Source organism: Hemicordylus capensis, chromosome 17, assembly GCF_027244095.1.
Source record: "Hemicordylus capensis ecotype Gifberg chromosome 17, rHemCap1.1.pri, whole genome shotgun sequence".
Lineage (NCBI taxonomy): Eukaryota > Metazoa > Chordata > Lepidosauria > Squamata > Cordylidae > Hemicordylus > Hemicordylus capensis.
In genome coordinates, this window is record NC_069673.1 from 7,774,741 (window position 1) to 7,795,076 (window position 20,336).

At 47.9% G+C, this 20,336-nt stretch overlaps 1 protein-coding gene across 5 annotated transcripts in view; it reads right to left on the minus strand.

Moving 5' to 3' along the window:
- BRINP1 (BMP/retinoic acid inducible neural specific 1) overlaps positions 1–20,336 on the minus strand; it is a 103,496-nt gene that overhangs the window by 36,658 nt on the left and 46,502 nt on the right. The window contains exons 1-2 of one of the 5 annotated variants that reach the window (XM_053282450.1): positions 5,452–5,601; positions 4,648–4,823 (exon numbers count right to left, since the gene is read on the minus strand). The exons of 3 other annotated variants lie outside the window; for them this stretch is intronic. In XM_053282450.1, coding sequence (XP_053138425.1) covers positions 4,648–4,823; positions 5,452–5,571 — 296 coding nt within the window. In that variant the 5' untranslated portion in view covers positions 5,572–5,601. Of the gene's footprint in view, positions 1–4,293; positions 4,338–4,647; positions 4,824–5,451; positions 5,602–20,336 lie in introns of those variants that run through there. One more of the 5 variants, XM_053282454.1, reaches the window with a different exon arrangement.

A 20,336-nucleotide genomic window follows, 5' to 3' on the forward strand; every position in this document is an offset into this window, starting at 1 on the left:
CAGTGGTTCCCTACAGAAGACTCCTGCCTGAAACCTTGAACAGCCACTGCCAGTCAGTATAGACAGTATTTATCTGGATGGACCAGTGCTCTGACTCCGAATAAAGCAGATCCCTATGTTAGCAACATCCATCTCAGTGCTGTAGCAGTGAGTTCCAGAGATTCATCAGGGCTGAATGGAAGACTCTGTCTTAGCAACACAACTAACATGCGTATACATCATCTCCATGGTACAGAGTGGGCAACATCACCTCCTCTTTTCCATTTGCCTCACAAGAGCCCTGCAAAGTCGGTGACAGTTCTGCCCATTTCACAGATGGAGAAACAGAGTCTGATTCAGAACTGCTTGCCCAAAATCCTTTAGTGGGACTAGATATATGAAGGCCTGGGATGGAGGGGTGGAATGGGGGGAATCCATTGTTTCTTTTTGTTTGGGGAGGGGGGGAGAAAACACTCTCATTTTTTTTCCAGTTTCCCCCCATTTTTTCCTGGGTTTCCCCCCCATGCCTTCAGATCTCTGTGAGACTCTCCGTCAGGTCCATCTGAACCCAATCTCATTCTCGTCTCTTCTTGTACGCTATCCAAAAAGGACTGTTCTTTCAAACCATGTGGGGCGGGGGGGGGGGAATTGTATTTCAAAACTGGATCCAAAATTCCATCCATTCAATTTGATATGTCCACACCTCAATCAATATCACATCTGAACAGTAGCCTAACCATGTACTGAGATCACATCCACAGGCTCCCCTCTGGGTGTTCCTGCCAGTTGAGGGCAGGCAGGTGGCAACCAGAGAAAGGATCTTCTCAGGGGTGCCCCCCCCCACAATTGTGGGATTTCCCTCCCCAGGGAGGCTTGCTCGCCATACACATTGTTATCCCTTCAGACCCAGACAAACACTTGTTTATTCTCCCAGGCTTCTTAGATATGGAATTTTAATTAACGGCTGCTGTTAATTGCTGTTGAGTCATTGTGGAATGTGTACATTTGAATTATGATCTTGTCATCACTGTCTTTTCGGTAAACCAGGCTAAAAACATGGCCCAAGGATAGTATAAAAATGCATTAATTCGATCAATCAATCAAACATGGGTCATCAAAAGTCTACTGAGACCGCTGACCCTATCGCTTGCAGTTCGCTGGCATCTCACCCCTGCCAACGGACCACGCAGTCCGTGCATTTTGATGTCATCTTTTTAAAAAGTAAATGATATCAGTTTTGAGACATTTGCCAGAGGCTGTTTTCCGAGCCCTTTCCCCCTCCTCCTAATGAGAAATAACAACATCCAATCACACACAGTTGCTGGGGGGAAAATGTATCATGTGGTTAGTAATCTTCCATGCAAGCTTCTCTCCCCTCCAAAATCTAAGCTCATTTTGAAAAGATTTTGTGTTGTGCAATTCTGCAGAAGGAAAAAAAAACCACAGAAATATGTTGCCCCTTTAATTCTAGGTGCGGCAACAAAATGGCCAACCTTTCCTTTTAGCTTTAGGAGTTTCCAACTTCTGGATTCCAAAATGTTGTTGGACTACAACTCCCATCACCCCACCACCACAGTGGCCAAAGATTGACCAATAGTCAGTCTTCCCTGCCAACTGAGCAAAGAGGCACTTTTCAAAGTGGTGATTCTCTTATATTTAGCAGGGGTGGAGCAATTGGCCCTCTCTGACCCCATCACAGGATCCTTCCAGTGACTGTTGGTGGTGTCGACCTTAGGTTTCATTTTAGATTGTGAGCCTTTTGGGACCAGGAATCATCTTATATATTATTATTTCTCTATGCAAACCGCTTTGAGAACTTTGTTGAAAAGCGGTATATAAGTAGTCGTGCTGAGTTCAGTGATTCCCAAACTTGGGGTCCCCAGATGTTGTTGGACTACAACTTCCACCATCCCCCACCACGATGGCATCTGTAAGGGTGGAATGATGGGAATTATAGTCCATCCCTATCTGGGGAGTCCTGAGCTCCCTGCTAATTGGTGATGGGGCAAGGGAAACCTAGCACAAAGAGAAAGCCCGGCGGATTTGGAATCAATGCATACCGATAGTGCCATTACAAATATTGCGTTCTTATGTACTGCTATCATGCCCAGAAGCAAGAGAAACAAGCAGGAGTCGTTCAGGGAACTGGAGAGATTTTGCTATGCAGCGGAGTAAGCAATCCATCATTGTGGGACTTATTGGACTTTGTCCCAGCTTGGAAATGGACAAAACACAGGCCTCTGAAACCCAGCTTTTTCTCCACCAATAAGTACACATGTGGTTTGTTTATTGTTGCATGTATAAACCATCCTTTGTCCTAAAACCCCAGGGTGCTGCACAACAATCACAGAAGATCAGATCTAAAAACATACAAATAAACCAGGAAAAACAGCAGCAATCAACCAAACAAACAATAAAAATCATTCAAAGTCCAACGGCCTGGGCCCTTAAGGTTATCTTCACCCATCTCTGAAGCACCTGGAGCAACGGAAAAGCACAGCAATCCTTAGGGAGAGAGTTTCACAATCTGGGGGCCATCACTGAGAAGACTCTGCCCTGTGTGCATGAGAGCTGACCCTCTCCGTGTGTTGGCATGCAACACAGACTCCTCCAAGTGGATTTTGTCAGGGGGCTGGTGTATAAATGTAAGACTGAATCCTGCACTCTGCCCCTCCCCTGGGGCCTGCATATTGCGCACCCCAAAAGACACAGTTTTCTTTGCTCACAGCACATCAGACTACTGCTCCCTCTAACAGGGGTTTTCCCAGATGTGGTTGACTACAACTCCCAGAATCCTTAGCTGCAGTGGGTTTTGCTTGGGGATTCTGGGAGTTGTAGTCAACAACAGTTGGGAATCCCTGTTAGAGGGAACACTGCCTCAGACCCCACAAAACAGCTCATCGCATAGGGTGCACTCCTTCTCTTGAATTCATTTTTTTTTTAAATGGCCTCAGACTAGATCTCCGAATTCACAGCAGCATCTTCTAATTGCTGAAGTGTTATTGCTTTGGCCCTATGAAAGATTGGGAACTCTCCCCCACTATATCCTCAAACAAACGTGAGGTAGTCACTCGCCGGTTGTCCGTACAGGCTGGTTACTTGACCTTGTGAATGAACAGCCTGAGAGACGCAAGTTTAAGCTGGACTTCGCACTTCTTGGCTGGGGAGGCGGGTGGGTGGCAAAATCAACACAGGTTCGTAGGGAGCTGCCGTCTACTGAGTCAGACCCTTGGTCCATCTAGCTCAGTGTTGTCTACACGGACTGGCAGCAGCTTCTTCAAGGCTGCAGGTAGGAGTCTCTCTCAACATCTGGGAGTTGCCAGGGAGGGAACTTGGAACCTTAAGAACATAAGAACAGCCCTGCTGGATCAGGCCCAAGGAGGCCTATCTATAGTCCGGCATCCTGTTTCACACAGTGGCCCACCAGATGCCTCTGGGGAGCCCACAGGCAAGAAGTGAGGGCATGCCCTCTCTCCTCTGAGGCTGGAGGTGGCCTGCAGCCCTCAGACTAGTAGCCATTGATAGCCCTGTCCTCCATGAATCTGTCTAAGCCCCTTTTAAAGACATCCAGCTGGTGGCCATCACCACATCCCATGGCAAAGAATTCCATGGATTAATTATGCACTGTGTGAAAAAAATACTTCCGCTTGTCGGTCCTAAATTTCCCAACTTTCTGTTTCACGGGGTGAGCCCTGTTCTAGTGTTGTGAGAGAGGGAGAAACATTTCTCTCTGTCCACCCTCCCCTCTCCTCTCCATGCATAATTTTATACACCTCGATCATGTCTCCCCTTAGTCACCTCTTTTCCTTCTGCATGCAAGCAGGCAGGTGCTCTTCCCAGAGAGGCCCCATCCCCTAAGGGGAATATCTCACAGCACTCACATGGAGTCTCCCATCCAAATGCAAACCAGGGTGGACCCTGCTTAGCAAAGGGGACCACTCATGCTTGCTACCACAAGACCCTCCCATCCAACGTTGTCTAAGGTTCCAAAAACCACAGAGCCACCCCCTGTGTGGGTGCATGTTTATTGTTGTGCATCAGAGCCAGCATGGCGTAGTGGTTAGAGTGCTGGAATAGGACCGGGGAGACCCGAGTTCAAATCCCCCATTCAGCCGTGAGACTTGCTGGGTGACTCTGGGCCAGTCCTTTCTCTCTCCATCTAACCTACTTCACAGGGTTGTTGTGAGGAGAAACTCAAATATGTAGTACACCGCTCTGGGCTTCTTGGAGGAAGAGCGGGATAGAAAAATGTAAAAAATAAAAATAAAAATAAAAATAAATAAATAAATGTTACTAATCTCTAAACATTAATACCTGGTGAGGGTACGGAAGAATCGGCACATTTGTGTCTGGAGCCATCTGGGACCACCTGAACGCCTGAGGGGGAATCAGGTCTCAAGCGTTCACCCTGTTTCCTTGCCAGTATCAGGCAATCGCTCTTTCGCTGGAAGGTCTTACCTGCCTAATGAGCACACAGTAAAGGCGGCATGGATGATTATGGGCGGGGGGGGGGGGGGTACATGGCAGGTATCACTGGGAAGTGTCTGGATGCTCGTTAGTGCAATTTGCCCTCGAGGGGACAGAGAAGCGGGGGAAATGCTGAGGAAGTCAAAAACGGTTCAACACACGGGGCAAGGATTTTGCCCTCCGGAGAACAGGGCCACTCACATCTCTAACCGGAGAGAAAAGTCTGGGGAGGAGGAGAGGCTGTCGGAGGAAACGACACCCCACGCCGCCTTCAAAGCGCTGCCATGGCCAGAAGGCACGAGGGCGCCGAAACGAGCTCGGCGCGCCACCTCGGGGTTTCGTCTGCAATCCGAAAGACGAGAAATTAAACGTCGCCACTGTGGAAAAGAACACAGAGAGCGTGTTCAGAAAATGAAATGGCAATTCCTAGGTGAATATGAGAATCCCAGGAAAACTAGAGGGTACTGAGGAGTTGGCCTAAAGGTTTCTCCACATGATCCGGGCAATTTTCTTGCACTCTCAGGCCGATTGTGCACGGCGGCCACTCTTTTGGGCCTCTCTGGTTAGCTCATCCTGCCTTTTTATTCCGCCTTCCCGGCGTCACCCAAGAGGTACCATCTGCTCTGTGCCACCCACAGCCTGATCTGTCAGCCGGTGGCTTTTTCCACACATGCTCACGTCAACAGTTTTCTATTCCTAGCGTCGGCTCCTTTGCTACTAGGTCAGCCTCCGACGGGAAGGATTTACTGCATTTAATGCTACCGTAGCCACTTCTGCCTTCAGCGCGAAGAGCCGAAGCCAGCCAGGCCGGGAAGCAATACAGCAGACAAGATGGCTGCCGGGGATGCCTGCCAGGAAGCGGACGTTCGTGCAGGAAGCTGTGTGAATTCAACTCATTACATTGTGAGTTGATGTATGTAACCATCCTGTGAGGCAAGATGAGGTGGTCTCCTGAGGCGTGGCTGTAAAAAGTGTAAAAAAATAAATAAATTGTGGAAAACGCACCTCCCCCCGGACCGGACCCAGGGTGGGGGTTCGAGGGGATGCCGGACCTAACTGGCCCAGTCCGGTTCGGGTCCCGTTTGAACTCGAACTGAACCAGGCCACCCTTTCACTGGGGGACATTGTTCATTGATGCTGGTGGGGAAGGGCATCGTGTTGTTTTTCACCCCAGGCAACAAAATGATCTAGGACCGCTCCTGCATTGGACAGAGGGAACACAGGAAGCTGCCACCTACAGAGTCAGACCCTTGGTCCATCTAGCTCAGCATTGTCTACACTGACTGGCAGCAGCTTTGCAAGGTTTCAGGCCGGGGTGTCTCCCAGGCCGACCTGGAGATGCTGCCAGGGATTGAACCTGGGACCTTCTCATACAAAGCAAGCGAGGAAGAGGAGGAGGAGGAGGAGGAGGAGGGGAGGCCAAAATGATGATGATAACAAAAGACGGACATTCTGGAAATGCTGATAGAAGAGTCCTGGCTTCGAAAAGAAGATAGAGTTGGCGCGACCTTGAAAGAGCTCCCAGTAAGTGGATTGTTCCAGCACTGAATTAAAAAAACAACACTCAAACAAGCGTGACATTGAGTGCGCTTTGTCTGCACAGACAGCCCGGCCTCCTTTTATGAGTCAGACCTAATTATTTGGTGCTTGAGATGCTTTTATTGCAGATGGAAAGCAAGGCAGGAGAAAGCAGCTGTCAGGGAGATGGCCCCGAGTGAGAAATGGAGGCAGCTTGCTCACGGAAAGTCTGAAGTTGGGGCTCTGAATTCTTGGTCTGGAAGGGGGTCTCCAGAGGATATACTCAAAAGAGGAGGAGGAGGAGGAAGTCACAGAGTCGGTCTAGTGCATGGCTCCACAGCTGCAGATGCTGTTGTACTACAACTCCCATCATCCCCGGCCACAGTGGCCAATAGGGACGATGGGAGTTGTAGTACAACATCGGCAGAAAGGCTGATGTTGTGCAGCCCTGGTGTAGTGGAACTTAAAACAGACAACGGGGCAATTCTGAGAGTAACGGAATCAGGCACGTGGCCATTTCCCCCCAGGACTGGAGCCCTGTGTGAAATTTCAAGTTGATATTAGATGCACCCACTGGCACGAGAACACCTCTTACTATAAGGCCGTATTTTAACAAAACCCTGAAATATTATAGATAGTGTCTGAAATTGGGCATAATAGGTCAGTAATTGGATCAGAAATGATGCCCCCGGATCCTGATTCCATTACCAATGCATTTTGTACGTTTCAGACAAAATTAAGGCTATTAAGGCTTTTGTAACAATAGGGCCTTATAGTAGGAGATGTACTCTTGCCAGTGGGTGTATATAATACCAACTTGAAAATCTGCTTAAGGCATTGGGAAAAGTAGCAACATGCCTGATTCCATTACCCTGGGAATTGCCAAGTAAGGGCAGCACCATAAATAATATGAAAATCACAATAGCAGCAAGTAAACAACAGCCACCGCAAACAGCAACTAAGCATTCACCTTAATGTGAGACCTCTTTCGAAACAGCAGTTTTCTCCCTTGTTGTCCAAATTCTAACAGTGCAGGAGTCAACGGGCTTCCCATGGGAAGGAGTCCTACAGTTTTTGGTGCCACCACTGTCCAGGCCCTGCACTGGGGAGTGTCTCAAGGCCCACATGTGGGTGTTTCAGGACCTAAAGCGCCTTGCCCTTAATTCCACCCAGCCTCAAGGGCTGGATCACTGGTGTAGATCCAGTGATACAGCATGGTACGGATCCAGCGATCCAGCGTGGTGTGGTGTGGCTCACTGGTGATCCATACTCTTTCCAGAAGCCTTTGAGATATCTTGAGGGGCAAAAAAGCAATCATCACTGGAAGACCCCCTTTGGTTCTCACTGGCTTCCTGAAAGCAAAAGTCTCCCTCAACAAAGATGAGGTGAAGTATATCTGCAAATCAGCCTTCAGGCAGCTCTTCAGATAGACAGCAGCCGGGAAAAAGGGGAAAAAGGAAAAGGAAAAAAAAAATTATTCACATATGAAGAACCTTAGAAGTTGCTTAACAGGCTGTTACTTGGCCAGCAACTTCATTCTTAATATTAACAAATATGTGGAGCAGACTGTGTCAGTCGAAACAGAGGAGAAAGTGTCAGCCTGTGAAAGACAGATCTCCAAGAAGGTCCAGTACGGCGCTGCCAGTCACTTTTCACATGCATTCCGGAAGCATCTTGAAGACAGCGATGGAGGAGAAGGGGCTACCGCCTAGCAGCTCTGCTGTGCTTGATCTGCAGCTCAGTTTCGAAACTTCCATCCAACAACGACAACAGCAACACACCACCTGTCATTCTTTGTAACCAGCTAAATTCCATCACTTGAGTCTTTGTGAGTGAGACAGACAGACTGGTGCCTCCTACTGAGTCAGGCCATTGGTCCATCTAACCCAGTGCTGTCTGCTCAGACTGGCAGCGGCTCTTTGGGGTGTTAGGCAGGTGGACTGTGAAGGCTTGACTCCTGGGGATCCTTTTTAGTATTATTATTATTATTCATTTATTTATATGATTTCTATACTGCCCTTCCGAAAATGGCCCAGGGTGGTTTTTTAGCTGGAGATCCCAGGGACAGAACCTGGGACTCGCTGTATGAGCAACATGCGTCTGCTCTGACTGGCAGCAGCTCTGCGGGGCGGGGGGTGGTCGGCTATCTGGCTTATGAAAGACCACTTCCGGAGACCCTTTTTGGCTGGAGATCCCAGGGATCTCCTGGGACCTTCTGCACGAACAGCATGAGCTGAACTACTGAGCTCTCTAGCTAATAGTGTCTGCTCTGATGGGCAGCAGCTCTTGAAAGTCCCCCCCCCCACTTTCCATCCAAGACAGATTAACCAAGATGGGACCTACGATGTTCTCCATGTAAGCTCTGTTCTGCCACTGAGGTGTGGTGCCCCTTTCCCAATGAGATTATCTTGGCAACTGGGGAGGAGAGCTGGTCTTATGACAGTGAGCCTGAGCTGTCCCCTTTGCTAGGCAGGGCCCCCCTTGGTTTGCATTTGGATGGGTGACTACACATGGACATTGTAAGTTATCCCAACACCCCCCGTTAAAGTAGTTTGTGCCTTCAAGTCGATTTCGACTCCTGGTACCCACAGTGCCCTGTGGTTGTCTTTGGTAGAATACAGGAGGGGTTTACCACTGCCATCTCCCGCACAGTATGAGATGATGCCTTTCAGCATCTTCCTCTATCGCTACTGCCTGATATAGGTGTTTCCAATAGTCTGGGAAACACACCAGCGGGGATTCGAACCGGCAACCTTCTGGTGCCATATGTCGGACAGGAGTTGGTTGCTTGAGGGATGAAGTGAGGAAGCGGCAGTGGCAGAGGAGAGCTGGTCTTGTGGTAGCAAGCATGAATTGTCCCCTTTGCTAAGCAGGGTCTGTCCTGGTTTGCTGTTGAATGAGAGACGACATGTGTACGCACTGTAAGATATGCCGCTTGGAGTATGGGGCCATTGCATAGTGGAATCTGCACGCTTGCATGCAGAAGGTCCCAAGTTCCCTCCCTGGCAGCATCTCCAAGATAGGGCTGAGAGAGACTCCTGCCTGCAACCTTGGAGAAGCCGCTGCCAGTCTGTGTAGACAATATTGCGCTAGATGGACCAAAAGCCTGACTCGGTAGAAGGCAGCTTCCTATGTTCCTATGAATTCCTGTTAACAGAGAACACTGGTTGTGTATGACTCCGGGGATACCATTGAGTTATTTATTACAGATTTACCCCATCTTTCCTCCATCACATAACTCCAGGCAGTGGATATGGGGTTCCCAGATGGTCTCCCATCCAGGCACTGTCCAGACCCGCACCTGCTTAACTTCAGCACTCACATCACACCCCTACAGACCATGCCCTGGCATTATGGGAAACTGAACGGCTTATCTATTTATTGACTCTTGTATCCCTGCCTTCCATGGACACAGCCTGGTATTAAAAAGTAAAATAAAAATAACATAGCGGGCATCTAAATAAGGCCTCTTTATTTCCGTACCTTGCGACCCATAATGAAGAAGGCAGTTGATTACAAGAGAGAGCCATAAGCTATATCTTTTCAGTGACTGCTCTGGCAAGCACAATTTTGGGAATCTATGGTCCTCCATAGCTTGTCGTTAAAGGCCGCAGTTTAGAATCTAATACCGTACCCTTGAGCAGCTCTCGGAAGAGCATCTAGGTCCCAAGTTCCTTCCCTGGCATCTCCAAGAGAGGGCTGAGAGAGACTCCTGCCTGCAACCTTGGAGAAGCCGCTGCCAGTCCGGGTAGACAATACTGAGCTAGATGGACCAAGGGTCAGACTTGGTATATGGCAGCTTCCGATGTTCCTCTGCTATGTTCCTAGCTTAAGGATTTCCCTACCTAAGGCCCTATTCCCCAAAAGCCAGTGTGGAATAGTGCTCGGAACATTGGATTAGAACCGGGAAGGCCCAAGTTCAAATCACCATTCAGCCATGATGCTCACTGGGTGACACTGGGCCAATATCTGACTCAGTATTTGGCAGCTTCCTATGTTCCTATGACACCAATATTCACATATCACCTCCCCGAGACCTTGAAGAATGCAAAACTGCTTGTGAGGTATAACAAGATTTGAGTTTTGCTCGGCAAAAATGAATGAACAGATGTTTGAAGGCTTGAACTGGCTCTGTGAATGGATTGTCTGTAGATCATTTATGGAAGAGAGAGACAGACTAGAACTTATGTCTTCTGGTCACCAATAGTAATAATGCCATTATATTAGAACGCTTTTGTGGTCCAGTTTAGTTTTGCATTCTTCAAGGTCCTTCGGGGAGGTGATATGCTGAATATTGGTGTCATAGGAACATAGGAAGCTGCCAAAATACTGAGTCAGATTATTTGGCCCAGTGTCACCCAGCTGAGCATCATGGCTGAATGGTGATTTGAACCTTGGGCCTTCCCGGTTCTAATCCAATGTTCCGAGCACTATTCCACAACTGGCTTTTGGGGAACTAGGGACCTTAGGTAGGAAATCCTTAAGCTAGGTACATAGCAGAGGAACATAGGAAGCTGCCATATACCGAGTCTGACCCTTGGTCCATTTAGCTCAGTATTGTCTAACCAGACTGGCAGCAGCTTCTCCAAGGTTGCAGGCAGGAGTCTCTCTCAGCCCTATCTTGGAGATGCTGCCAGGGAGGGAAACTGGAACCTGGATGCTCTTCCCAGAGTGGCTCCATCCCCTGAGAGGAAGATCTTACAGTACTCATACATCTAGTATCCCATTCAAATGCAAACCAGGGCAGACCCTGCTTAGCCAAGGGGACAATGCCTGCTTGCTGCCACAAACCAGCTCTCCTCTGCTGACGCCTCCTCATTTCATGCCTCAAGCGACCACATGGCCACAGAGAATGCAGATAGTACATTAGAGATGACTAAGGTGGCGTGTGACTCGAGGAGTTTGAGATCCGGCCAGCTCCTGCGTCAGTGTTGTGCTGCGCTCGCCAGCCTGTGCTGCCTGGAAACTCTTCTGGAGGAACTGGAGAGACAGAAAAGAGTCAAACTGACCCACAGCTCAAACCGCTGGTTAAAAAAAGGGGAAACTTCAATTGTCCACAGTTCTCTGCACATGAAATGGGGCTGCTCTATCCCTCGGCATGGCATCTCTATGGTGAAGCCGCTATGGGCTGGATCTAGTGTTGTGGGGTGGGGGAGGAAAAGCCCATAAATATTATTTGAAACGCACAGAATGTTAGTGTGGGGTCTTGTGGGATCATCCCACATAACCCATAGGTCAGTGAAGGAACCTGCTACCGGCCTGAAAGTTCCCTGTCCAGCCCTTCGAAAACCTCTAACAGGGTAGAGTTTGCTATTGCATGAGGCAGACTGTTCCACCTTCTCCAGGCTTGCTTTCAAGAGTTACCTGGAGACGGATGCCGATTCCTGGAGGCTCCAGGCCCAGACGGGGAAGCTGATGAGCTTCTCTAAGACCCGGAGAGCCTCTTTGCCTTGCAACAGGCCGTAGTGAGGTAGAGGGACCACAGCTCTGTGGTGGAATGCATGCTGAAGGGCCCAGGTTTAATCCCTGCTGTTTCCAGTTAAAGCATTTGAAGGACAGTCATTCCTGGCCAACGGCGAGCGTTCCGTTCTGGCAAAACCTCGCCGTTGGCAAATGCAGGGTTGGTGAGCAATTGAAATCAACGGGATTTAGGGGCTTAGGGGAACCGTAGTCACAAAATGAGCAAAGAATCAAATAAAAAAATACCAAAACAATTACCCCCAATCACCCGGAATCTCTTAAAATCACCAAGCATAAGCAAGAGGAGTGAGCAAACCGAAACTCCAGGAAAATTTGAACGCCCCCAAGTCGCTCGAAGGCACTTTTGAACCCCAGAAAACCATTCAAAGTCACTTTAAATCACGAGGAGTTGGCAGAGTCAGGAAGAAGAATGAGTGGATTGAAGCCTCTCCCCGCCCCAGCAGAAAAGTCCCCGAAATCGCCAAAAAATGTCACCAAACTGCAGATACTCGGGTTGCAGTTGGCAAGACTGGTCACAATTTGCCAGTCGTGGACACTCAAAACCACGATTGGGGAAACCACCATCAACGAGGGATTACTGTAGCTTCGACAAGTCCTGAACAGGGGCATATCTAGGGTGGGGCAGGCAGGGCACATGCCCCAGGCACCACTTGAAGAGGGGGGCACCATTTAAAAAATTTATTATGATATTATGGTAAAGTTATCTGAAAGATCGGTGTTGGTTGTTTGGACAGGGGGCGCAATTTCAGTGCTTGCCCCAGGCGCTATTTTCCCTAGATACGCCTCTGGTCCTGAGTCTGGCCACAGATCCATTGAGCTTAGTTTCTGACTGGCAGTCATTCTTTGAGATTTCAGGCAGAGCTATGCTCCAATTCCCTCTTCCTTGACTCCCTCACATCTCTTTGCCCCAGACCCTGGAGAGGCGCTGCTAGTGTCACACACACACACACAGGGTTATATGGACCAAGGGTGTACCATCTCCATCTCCTCATTTCAATGTGAGGACACAGGAACACAGGAAGCTTCCTTACACTGTGTCAGACCCTAGGTCCATCCAACTAAGTATTCTTGACACTGACCAGCAGCGGTTTCTCCGAGGTCTTTCCCCAGCCCTACATGGAGATGCTGCCAGGGATTGAACCTGGGACCTTCTGCATGCAAAGCAGATGCTCTGCCACGGAATGACGCTCTGTCTGGAATGACGCTGCCTCATGCGGAGTCAGCCCCTCGATCCATCTCGCTCAGTACTGTCTGCACGGACTGGCAGCAGCTCTCCAAGGATTCAGGCAGGAGACTCTCCCTGCCCTACCTGGAGATGCTGCCAGGGAGTGAACCGGGGACCTTCTGCATGCAAAGCAGACGCTCTAGCTTTCGCTTTTCCTCCCTCCCTCTTCTCTGCCTCGGCATCGGATTCCCTTTCCCCTCCTCCTGCTGTAATTTAGGATTCCTCTCAAGCACCTCTCCTATTTAACTTTGCAACGTGCTCGGGGAATGCAGAGATGTGCCTGCAAGATGGTGAAGCCCAGGAAGCTGCATCCTGCTCCTTCCACCTTCGCGGCCCCATCAACATGCAGTTCCCAGCTTTTTACAGCACAGAAATGTGTCTCCCCTCAGGCACCAGATTCCTCCTCTGCTAAATCTGCAATGTCATACGATGCCGTTGGTGCACAAAACTGCTCCTCTGCCTGGGAGTACCGATCTCATTCCGGCAACTGCAATATTTGAGACTTATTTCCGCAATACCCAAGTAAGATCGCCCAACTGGAACAACAAGATGGCCAAAAATGTGCTCTCCTGTGTCATTAATACAGAGTCCTTTTTGCTGAATCTCTGACGGTGGCCTGGTTGTGTGTGTAGAATTTGGCAGGCACACAGATTAAGGCTGTAAATGGGGACCTCTGTATTCGCAAGGGTTCCGTTCTCCACAATTACCGCAGATAGCAAAGCCGCAAATAAAAAGTCATCAACACTTTCAGATTGCAGGAGTTAGGTTCCCGGAAGCCCAAAAATCTTGTTGAAAAAAGTGAAAAATGGTCAAAAGTGGGGTGGGGGAAGTGCCCTATCAATCCAAATTCTTCCAATAATAATAATGATGATGATGATGATGATGATGATTGTGATGATGATTGTGATGATGATGTTTTTTGAAAAACTAAAAAAGCCACAAAATGGCTCCGTTTGACAAAATGGTGGCCAGAAATGTCCTCCAAGGAGGCATGGATTTAACACCCCTTTCACCCTTTTTCAGTGTGCATGCCGAGGTCGTGCGTCAGTTCCCCGCGATGGCAGATACACGAAACCACGGGTAACGAGGTTGCCCTTAACTTGTGCAAACGTGAGTAGTGTGAGCCAGTTCTACTAAATTGGGAGCTTATATTCCAGACAGTAGTCCGCTAGTGAGGTGTTCTTCATTGTAAAGCGCCGGGGTCCGTGGTAGCCCCATCAACCCTAAGTGCACGCCTCTGATGAATTTTGGGAGGAGAGCTGGGAACACAGTCAACTAGTCTCAGTGGATATACTTTTTTAGATTGTGAGCCCTTTGGGGACAGGGATCCATCTTATTTATTTGTTATTTCGCTGTGTAAACTGCCCTGAGCCATTTTTGGAAGGGCGGGATAGAAATCGAATCAACAAACAAACAAATAAATAAATAAAATACTCAACCAGCTGATAATACAGCTTCTGCTTGGGAACAGCGCCACTGATGTAGGTCTGACTCTGGCTCAAATGCGTTCTAACCATTTATGAACACAGCATCCAACTGAGTCTTTGTGTACACAATTGGACTATATCCCTGGGTCACCCTTGGATTTGTGTATTGAGTATGGATTCGTCTTGGATAGACACTGGCACATTTTAACTGAGCCCTTGATCTGGACTCGTTTTTAAATGTTGTACTTTGTGGATTTTTGTGGATTCCCCCCCCCCCATTAATTCATTTGTTGGGCTGCTCATATTTGATTAGAATCATCTTATTACGACAATATGATCTGAAAATTTATTGCCTTGGGTGCTTTTGTAAATTGGTTGGTTGTGTGTGAACCCAGTTACGGGGCTTTTTCTGTTTCCTTTATCATGAGGAGGTGACATAAGGACATAAGAACAGCCCTGCTGGATCAGGCCCAAGGCCTATCTAGTCCAGCATCCAATTTCACATCGTAGCCCATCAGATGGCTCTGAGAAGCCCACAGGCAAGCGGTGAGGGCATGCCCTCTCTCCTGCTGTTGCTCCCCATGCAACTGGTATTCAGAGGCATCTTGCCTCTGAGGCTGGAGGTGGCCTGTAGCCACCAGACTAGTAGCCATTGATAGACCTGCCCTCCGTGAATTTATCTAAGCCCCTTTGAAAGCCATCCAAGCTAGTGGCCATCACCACATCCCAAAGCAGAGAATTCCATAGTTTAATTATGCACTGTGTGAAAAAGTACTTCCTTTGGTTGGTCCTACATTTCCTGGCCTTCAGTTTCATGGAACGTCACTGCAAGCATTATTCATTTTACCATATGGTAAATTTGAATCATAGTGAATTTGAATCTGAGACAGATCTGCTTCTCTTGGGCATGATGTCATTTTAGAATTCTTGACCTGATTATTGAGTGTGAAAAATCTGTTGAGAACAAGAACTATTTAAATCTGCTGATTATATTGAATGAATTGAATTCCTTATGGTCATAGACCAGCAATTATTAGATGTGCAAGAAAAGCAGTTGATTATATTTTTTAGAATGTGAGCCCTTTGGGGACAGGGAGCCATCTTATTTGTTTTATTTCTCTTTGTAAACTGCCCTGAGCCATTTTTGGAAGGGCGGTATAGAAATCGAATTAATAATAATAATAATAATAATAATAATAAAATAATATATTCAGAATTTCTTCTAAGTATATATATAAAATTCAAACCTTCCCCTAGCATATTCTGGTGTAAAAGTCATTCATTTTTTAAAAAAAATGAGTATACAGACATCGGCATACTCATACAACATAATGTCTGAATAAGGCTGTGAATTGGGTCCACAATGGATTAGGGATGTGCAAACCAGCTCGAATTTGAGCCAGCTGGCTGGTCATGACCTAGCCGCACAGATGGCCAGTGTCCAGGTGTGGCAGCCTCCAAAATGGCCACTACCAGCACAAAGAGGAACAGAACAGGCTGCACAGGGAGTGAAATGGCCCAAAGTCGGCCACTTGGAGACCAGGGGAGGCCAGCAGGGGAGGGAGAATTGTCGGAGACCCCCTTCCGTGGCCGCAGCAGCAGCACCCCCCGGAAGTGGTGAGCTGTTACAATTTTTGTTGTTGTTGTTAGAACCAGGGGTATGTTCAGGGAGGGGACCGAACCGAACATGCCCGGTTCCGTTCAAGTCCGATTCGGACTCGAACCAAACCAGACATACCGGTTTCATGCAAACCCCTACAATGGATGAAAGGGTCAGGTAAGCACACACCCAGGACATAACTGGGCAGAACTACCTGCCTCCTTCTCTCTAAAATTCATCTCACGCTCACCTGTGTAATAAAACACCATAATGCTGTTGGGCTCCCTCTCAGCCAGAAGAGAGACTCCTTTCCTGCCGACGCTTCATCTCTAGTGATCTATATTAAATATTTATCCGAAGAAACAAACTAGGTATTGCTGGCACATATCTCCATTATGGGCCTTTATCAACTGATAAATATATTTCCCCTTGAGCTGACTCGCCCCGAAAGCATTCTACACACCTCCGCTCTTCGCACAACCGCACCTCTCTCTCCCAATGACCTTTTTCTCTCCATAACAAGACGGTGATCTGCCGGAATTTACAGGGTTATAAACATTTTTTATTGAGTGGGGAAGGAGCTGGTAATTTGGCTGTGCCTTTTCTAATCATAAAAAAGCCATAGGGGAGTGGATGATGTTTGACACCAATAAAGAAGAAGATGGAGCTACCGTGTACATATGCAGATGCTGGCGGGAAATGACAACGGAGGGCAGGTACCATGATTGGCTTGAGTGAAAAATAGCTCTGTGCTCTTGCTCCCGGTGGAATTATGATTATGATTTCCTCCATTTATATCCCACACTTCCCCCAAGGAACCCAGAGTGGTGTACACAATTATGGTTTGCTTCACAACAACCCTGTGAGGTAGGTTAGGCCGAGAGAGAAGTGACTGGCCCAGAGTCAGCCAGTGAGTTTCACGGCTGCACAGGGATCTGAACTCAGGTCTCCCGGGTTCTAATCCAACACTCTAACCACTAGACCACACTGGATCAGATTGCTTTAAGAAGGTAGCGACCCAGGTTCAGAAGCCTGCTCTGCATCCGCATTTAAATCCAGAACACAAACGTGTGAATGATACACACAGCCAGAGCAAAGGGTTTCCGGAGCCATCACAGATCACCAATTAGCCTAAGTACCCTCCCGTTTTCGATTCCTTCATTTTGCCTCTGGTTTTCTCCACCTTCCACTCCACTCCTGAATAGGGATGTGCACAAACCCAGTTTGCTTGGTTCAGTATGAATTCGAACCAGGTTCGAACTGGGAGGGGAAGGTTTGATGTTGGTTTTGCTCGAACCCCCCTGGTTGGGTTTGAATTCAAACCGTTTTGAACCATTTTGAACTGATTTGAACCTCCCAAAGTGGGTGGGGTGGTAGATGGGACCCATGGGTGCCTACCACCCAACCCCGAAAGCTATCGGACATTCATACGAAAGGGTGGCCTAGAGCGGAGTGTGGTGGGTGGTAGTGCACTCTAGGGGACCCACTGTTTGAGCAGGGGCAGGACCTATGCTCTGGCCACTATCCTTGGTTAAAACTATGGGTCCATTGACGGGGGGAATCAAACCACAAGTAACTAATAACATTTTTAATTTGAATGCAATAATGTGCTAAAAACTGACCTTGGTCCCTGCATGCCAAGCTGTGGATGGTTCTGGCCCACTGGGGCTTTTGAGTTGTGCAGCCCTGCCCTATGATATGAGAAAGCCACTGCCAGTCAGAGCAGGTCTTCTACCGAATGATGTGCTAGGCTCCAAATGCAGCCATCTTTCCAGCCTTCTCTCTCATTCAGAATTAATAATTTCTGCGCCGCTCCAAGGAAGATAAAAATGCTAGCAAGCCAAAGAGCTTCCTTGCTATGTCTGTTTGTTTTTTTTTTTAATGGTAAAAGCAGACTGATTGATTGTAGCTCAGAAATGGCTCCAACATCCCTTCCTAATTGAAAAATGTAGAGCTCTTTAAACTCAAATAAAAGATGACATCCAAAGAGAAGGATATCCTCTCGGGCACCCAAGGGATACCGCCACAGTCTGATGACAAAAGGACTACCCAATCCTTCATCCCACCATACATCTCTGCATCTTGGGAAAGATCTCAGCTATATGGAATCCTGGAGCCAAAGTTTAGAAAGGAATCATTCTGCCCCTGTAGATTCAAGAAAGAAAGAAAGAAACTTCCCTAAACAATAGGGATCATCTTTATGGAAGATGCTTTTAAAAGCGAATTTGATGAAATTATGGTGGATCGGTCTGGAAGCAAATATTGATGGTGGTAACAGTACGGAGCCTCCATGTTTAGAGGAAGTATACCGCCCAATACCAGTCGGTGTGGGACAAATGTAAGAAAGCGATTGGCCCCATGCCCTGTTTGTGAAGCTTCCTGGCTGGCCACAGTTGGGAACAAGACACTGAACTCGTCCCCTGCTAACTGAGCAAAGAGGCCCCTTTTAAAAGTTCTGGTTCTCAATCAATCAATCAATCAATCAATCATCTTTACTGCGGTCAAAGACCAGCGCAGAATGAAGTACAGATACAATATAATAAAACTCATGCTAAATAAAATACAACTCTAGAAGCTAAGTATGATTATAATAGTGAAATACAACTCTAGTGGTGGTTCTCTTGTATTTAGTAGGGGGAGAGCAACTGCCCTATTCATCCCCAGCACAACATCCCTCCAATGGCTGTTGCTGGGGTGTCTCTTATGGTTCTTTTTTAGATCGTGAGCCCTTTTGGGGCAGGGAGTCATCTTCACTTACTCACTCACTCACTCACTCACTCATTCATTCATTCATTGCCATGTAAACTGCTTTGGGGACTTTTGATGAAAAGCAGTATATAAATATTCTTCATATTTTTATAACTAGATGAATCTCTGGTAGGCAGCTGGTTTGGTATCGACAGGACAGAAAGTACTTAGGATTACATCTCGTTAGTGGGGCGGAACATCTGCTTGGCTTGCAGAAGGTCCCAGGTTTGATCCCTGGCAGCATCTCCAGGTAGGGCTGGGAAGGACTCCTGCCTGAAACCTTGGAGAGCTGCTGCCAGTCAGTGTAGACAGTCCCGAGCTAGATGGAGCAATGGTCTGACTCAGTATAAAGCAGCTTTCTCTGCTCCTAATGTCTGGGATTTTCTGCCACAGGATGCAGTGAGGGCCACTACTTTGGTTAACTATACAAATAGCATCCAGGAAAGTATTAAAGTCATGGAGAAGGAGAGGACGGTCAGCAAACACCAGCCCAGAGGGCTAGATTGGATATCTTTGGAGGCACTAAATATCAGTTGGTGCTAGCAGTGGAACAAGGAGCAGAAGAGGGTGATGGAGTTCACACCATGATTCTGGGCTTCCTGGAGGTGTCTGATTGGCCACTTGGGGGGTGGGGGGAGAGAATGCTGGCACTGATTGGTCGGATCTAACTGGGCTCTTTTTCTGCCCTCCGGACTGAATTCTTGCCTGCAATCGCATGGGCCCTATTCCAAATGCCGTGCAAACAGCTCATGCACTCTGCTGCAAGCTATCAACTGGTGTACCTTCCAGAAATAAAACCCCAAGTGAGAAGCATGCATGTGTGAATCAGTCCTTATTATGGAGGATATCCCAGGCCGCCTTCAATTGAATGCCCCCACCCAGAGCAAAGCCAGCAGCTTCAGAGAGGCAATCGGATGCTGCCCTCATGATATTGTGCCATGCAAAGCAAATCAATTGGCAATCCCAGGTGCAAACCTTGAAAGAGCTCCGAAAGCTTCCCGAGTTGCAAAGATCAGATGATTTTGCCAGCTCCAGCTGCTTCCCTCAAACCGTTGAACGGAAGGCTCTGGTCAAACCTGGAGAAATGTTCCATCCTATGCACCCTTAAAGGTGCAGGAATCCTATCAGACTCTGCACCTGGTCACTCGATAGCAAACAACTCCAGATGACTCAAGAAAGTGAACCAAGTTACTTGCTGGAGAGGGCGTTTTTCTCAGTTGGTGGTTTAACTCTGTATTCCTTCTTCAGCTGCCTTGCTTCGGGGTCCCTAATATCTTAAACTCCCTACCTCCTGGTTCTCCCTGTATTCAGCCAGCCCCCACAAAGCTACGTCCATCCTTAGGGCCTAATGTGTCTGGTTTCCATCCCAGCCAGACAGACAACATTTCCTTCCTTCCTGAAAACTGGACTGTGAACATTCCGACAGTTTTGTTCTCAACTGGAGCAGTTGGAATGTTCATGGGCATCCCGTGCCATCCTGCCAGCATGTCCAATTAGGCTTCAACACCAGAGTCATAATACAGTATCAACCGTGGTCATGCTTCAGGAATGTCAATGCTCTGCTTTCTCCCAGCTGCTCACTTTCCTCATCCCGGCGGGATTTATCTAGGCAGCCTGAATGACTCCCCTGTGAAGTCGGCCTCGTTGCAGTTTTCTGTCAATATTTTATTGCAAATGACTGTGTCAGGGCAGAGCTCTGTGAAGCGAGATGGATGTGAAATAGTCTTGAAGCCACCAAAGACACTGATGCATGGCTTAACAGCCCAAACAGGCCTCCGCAGGAATACCCAATGCTGCTCATCTCATTTCTGCTCGGGAACATCACTTAATTTCTGCAACTTCAAATATTTATATCCTGGGATAGGAACTCAGACTGCTTTGAGGGAAGAGA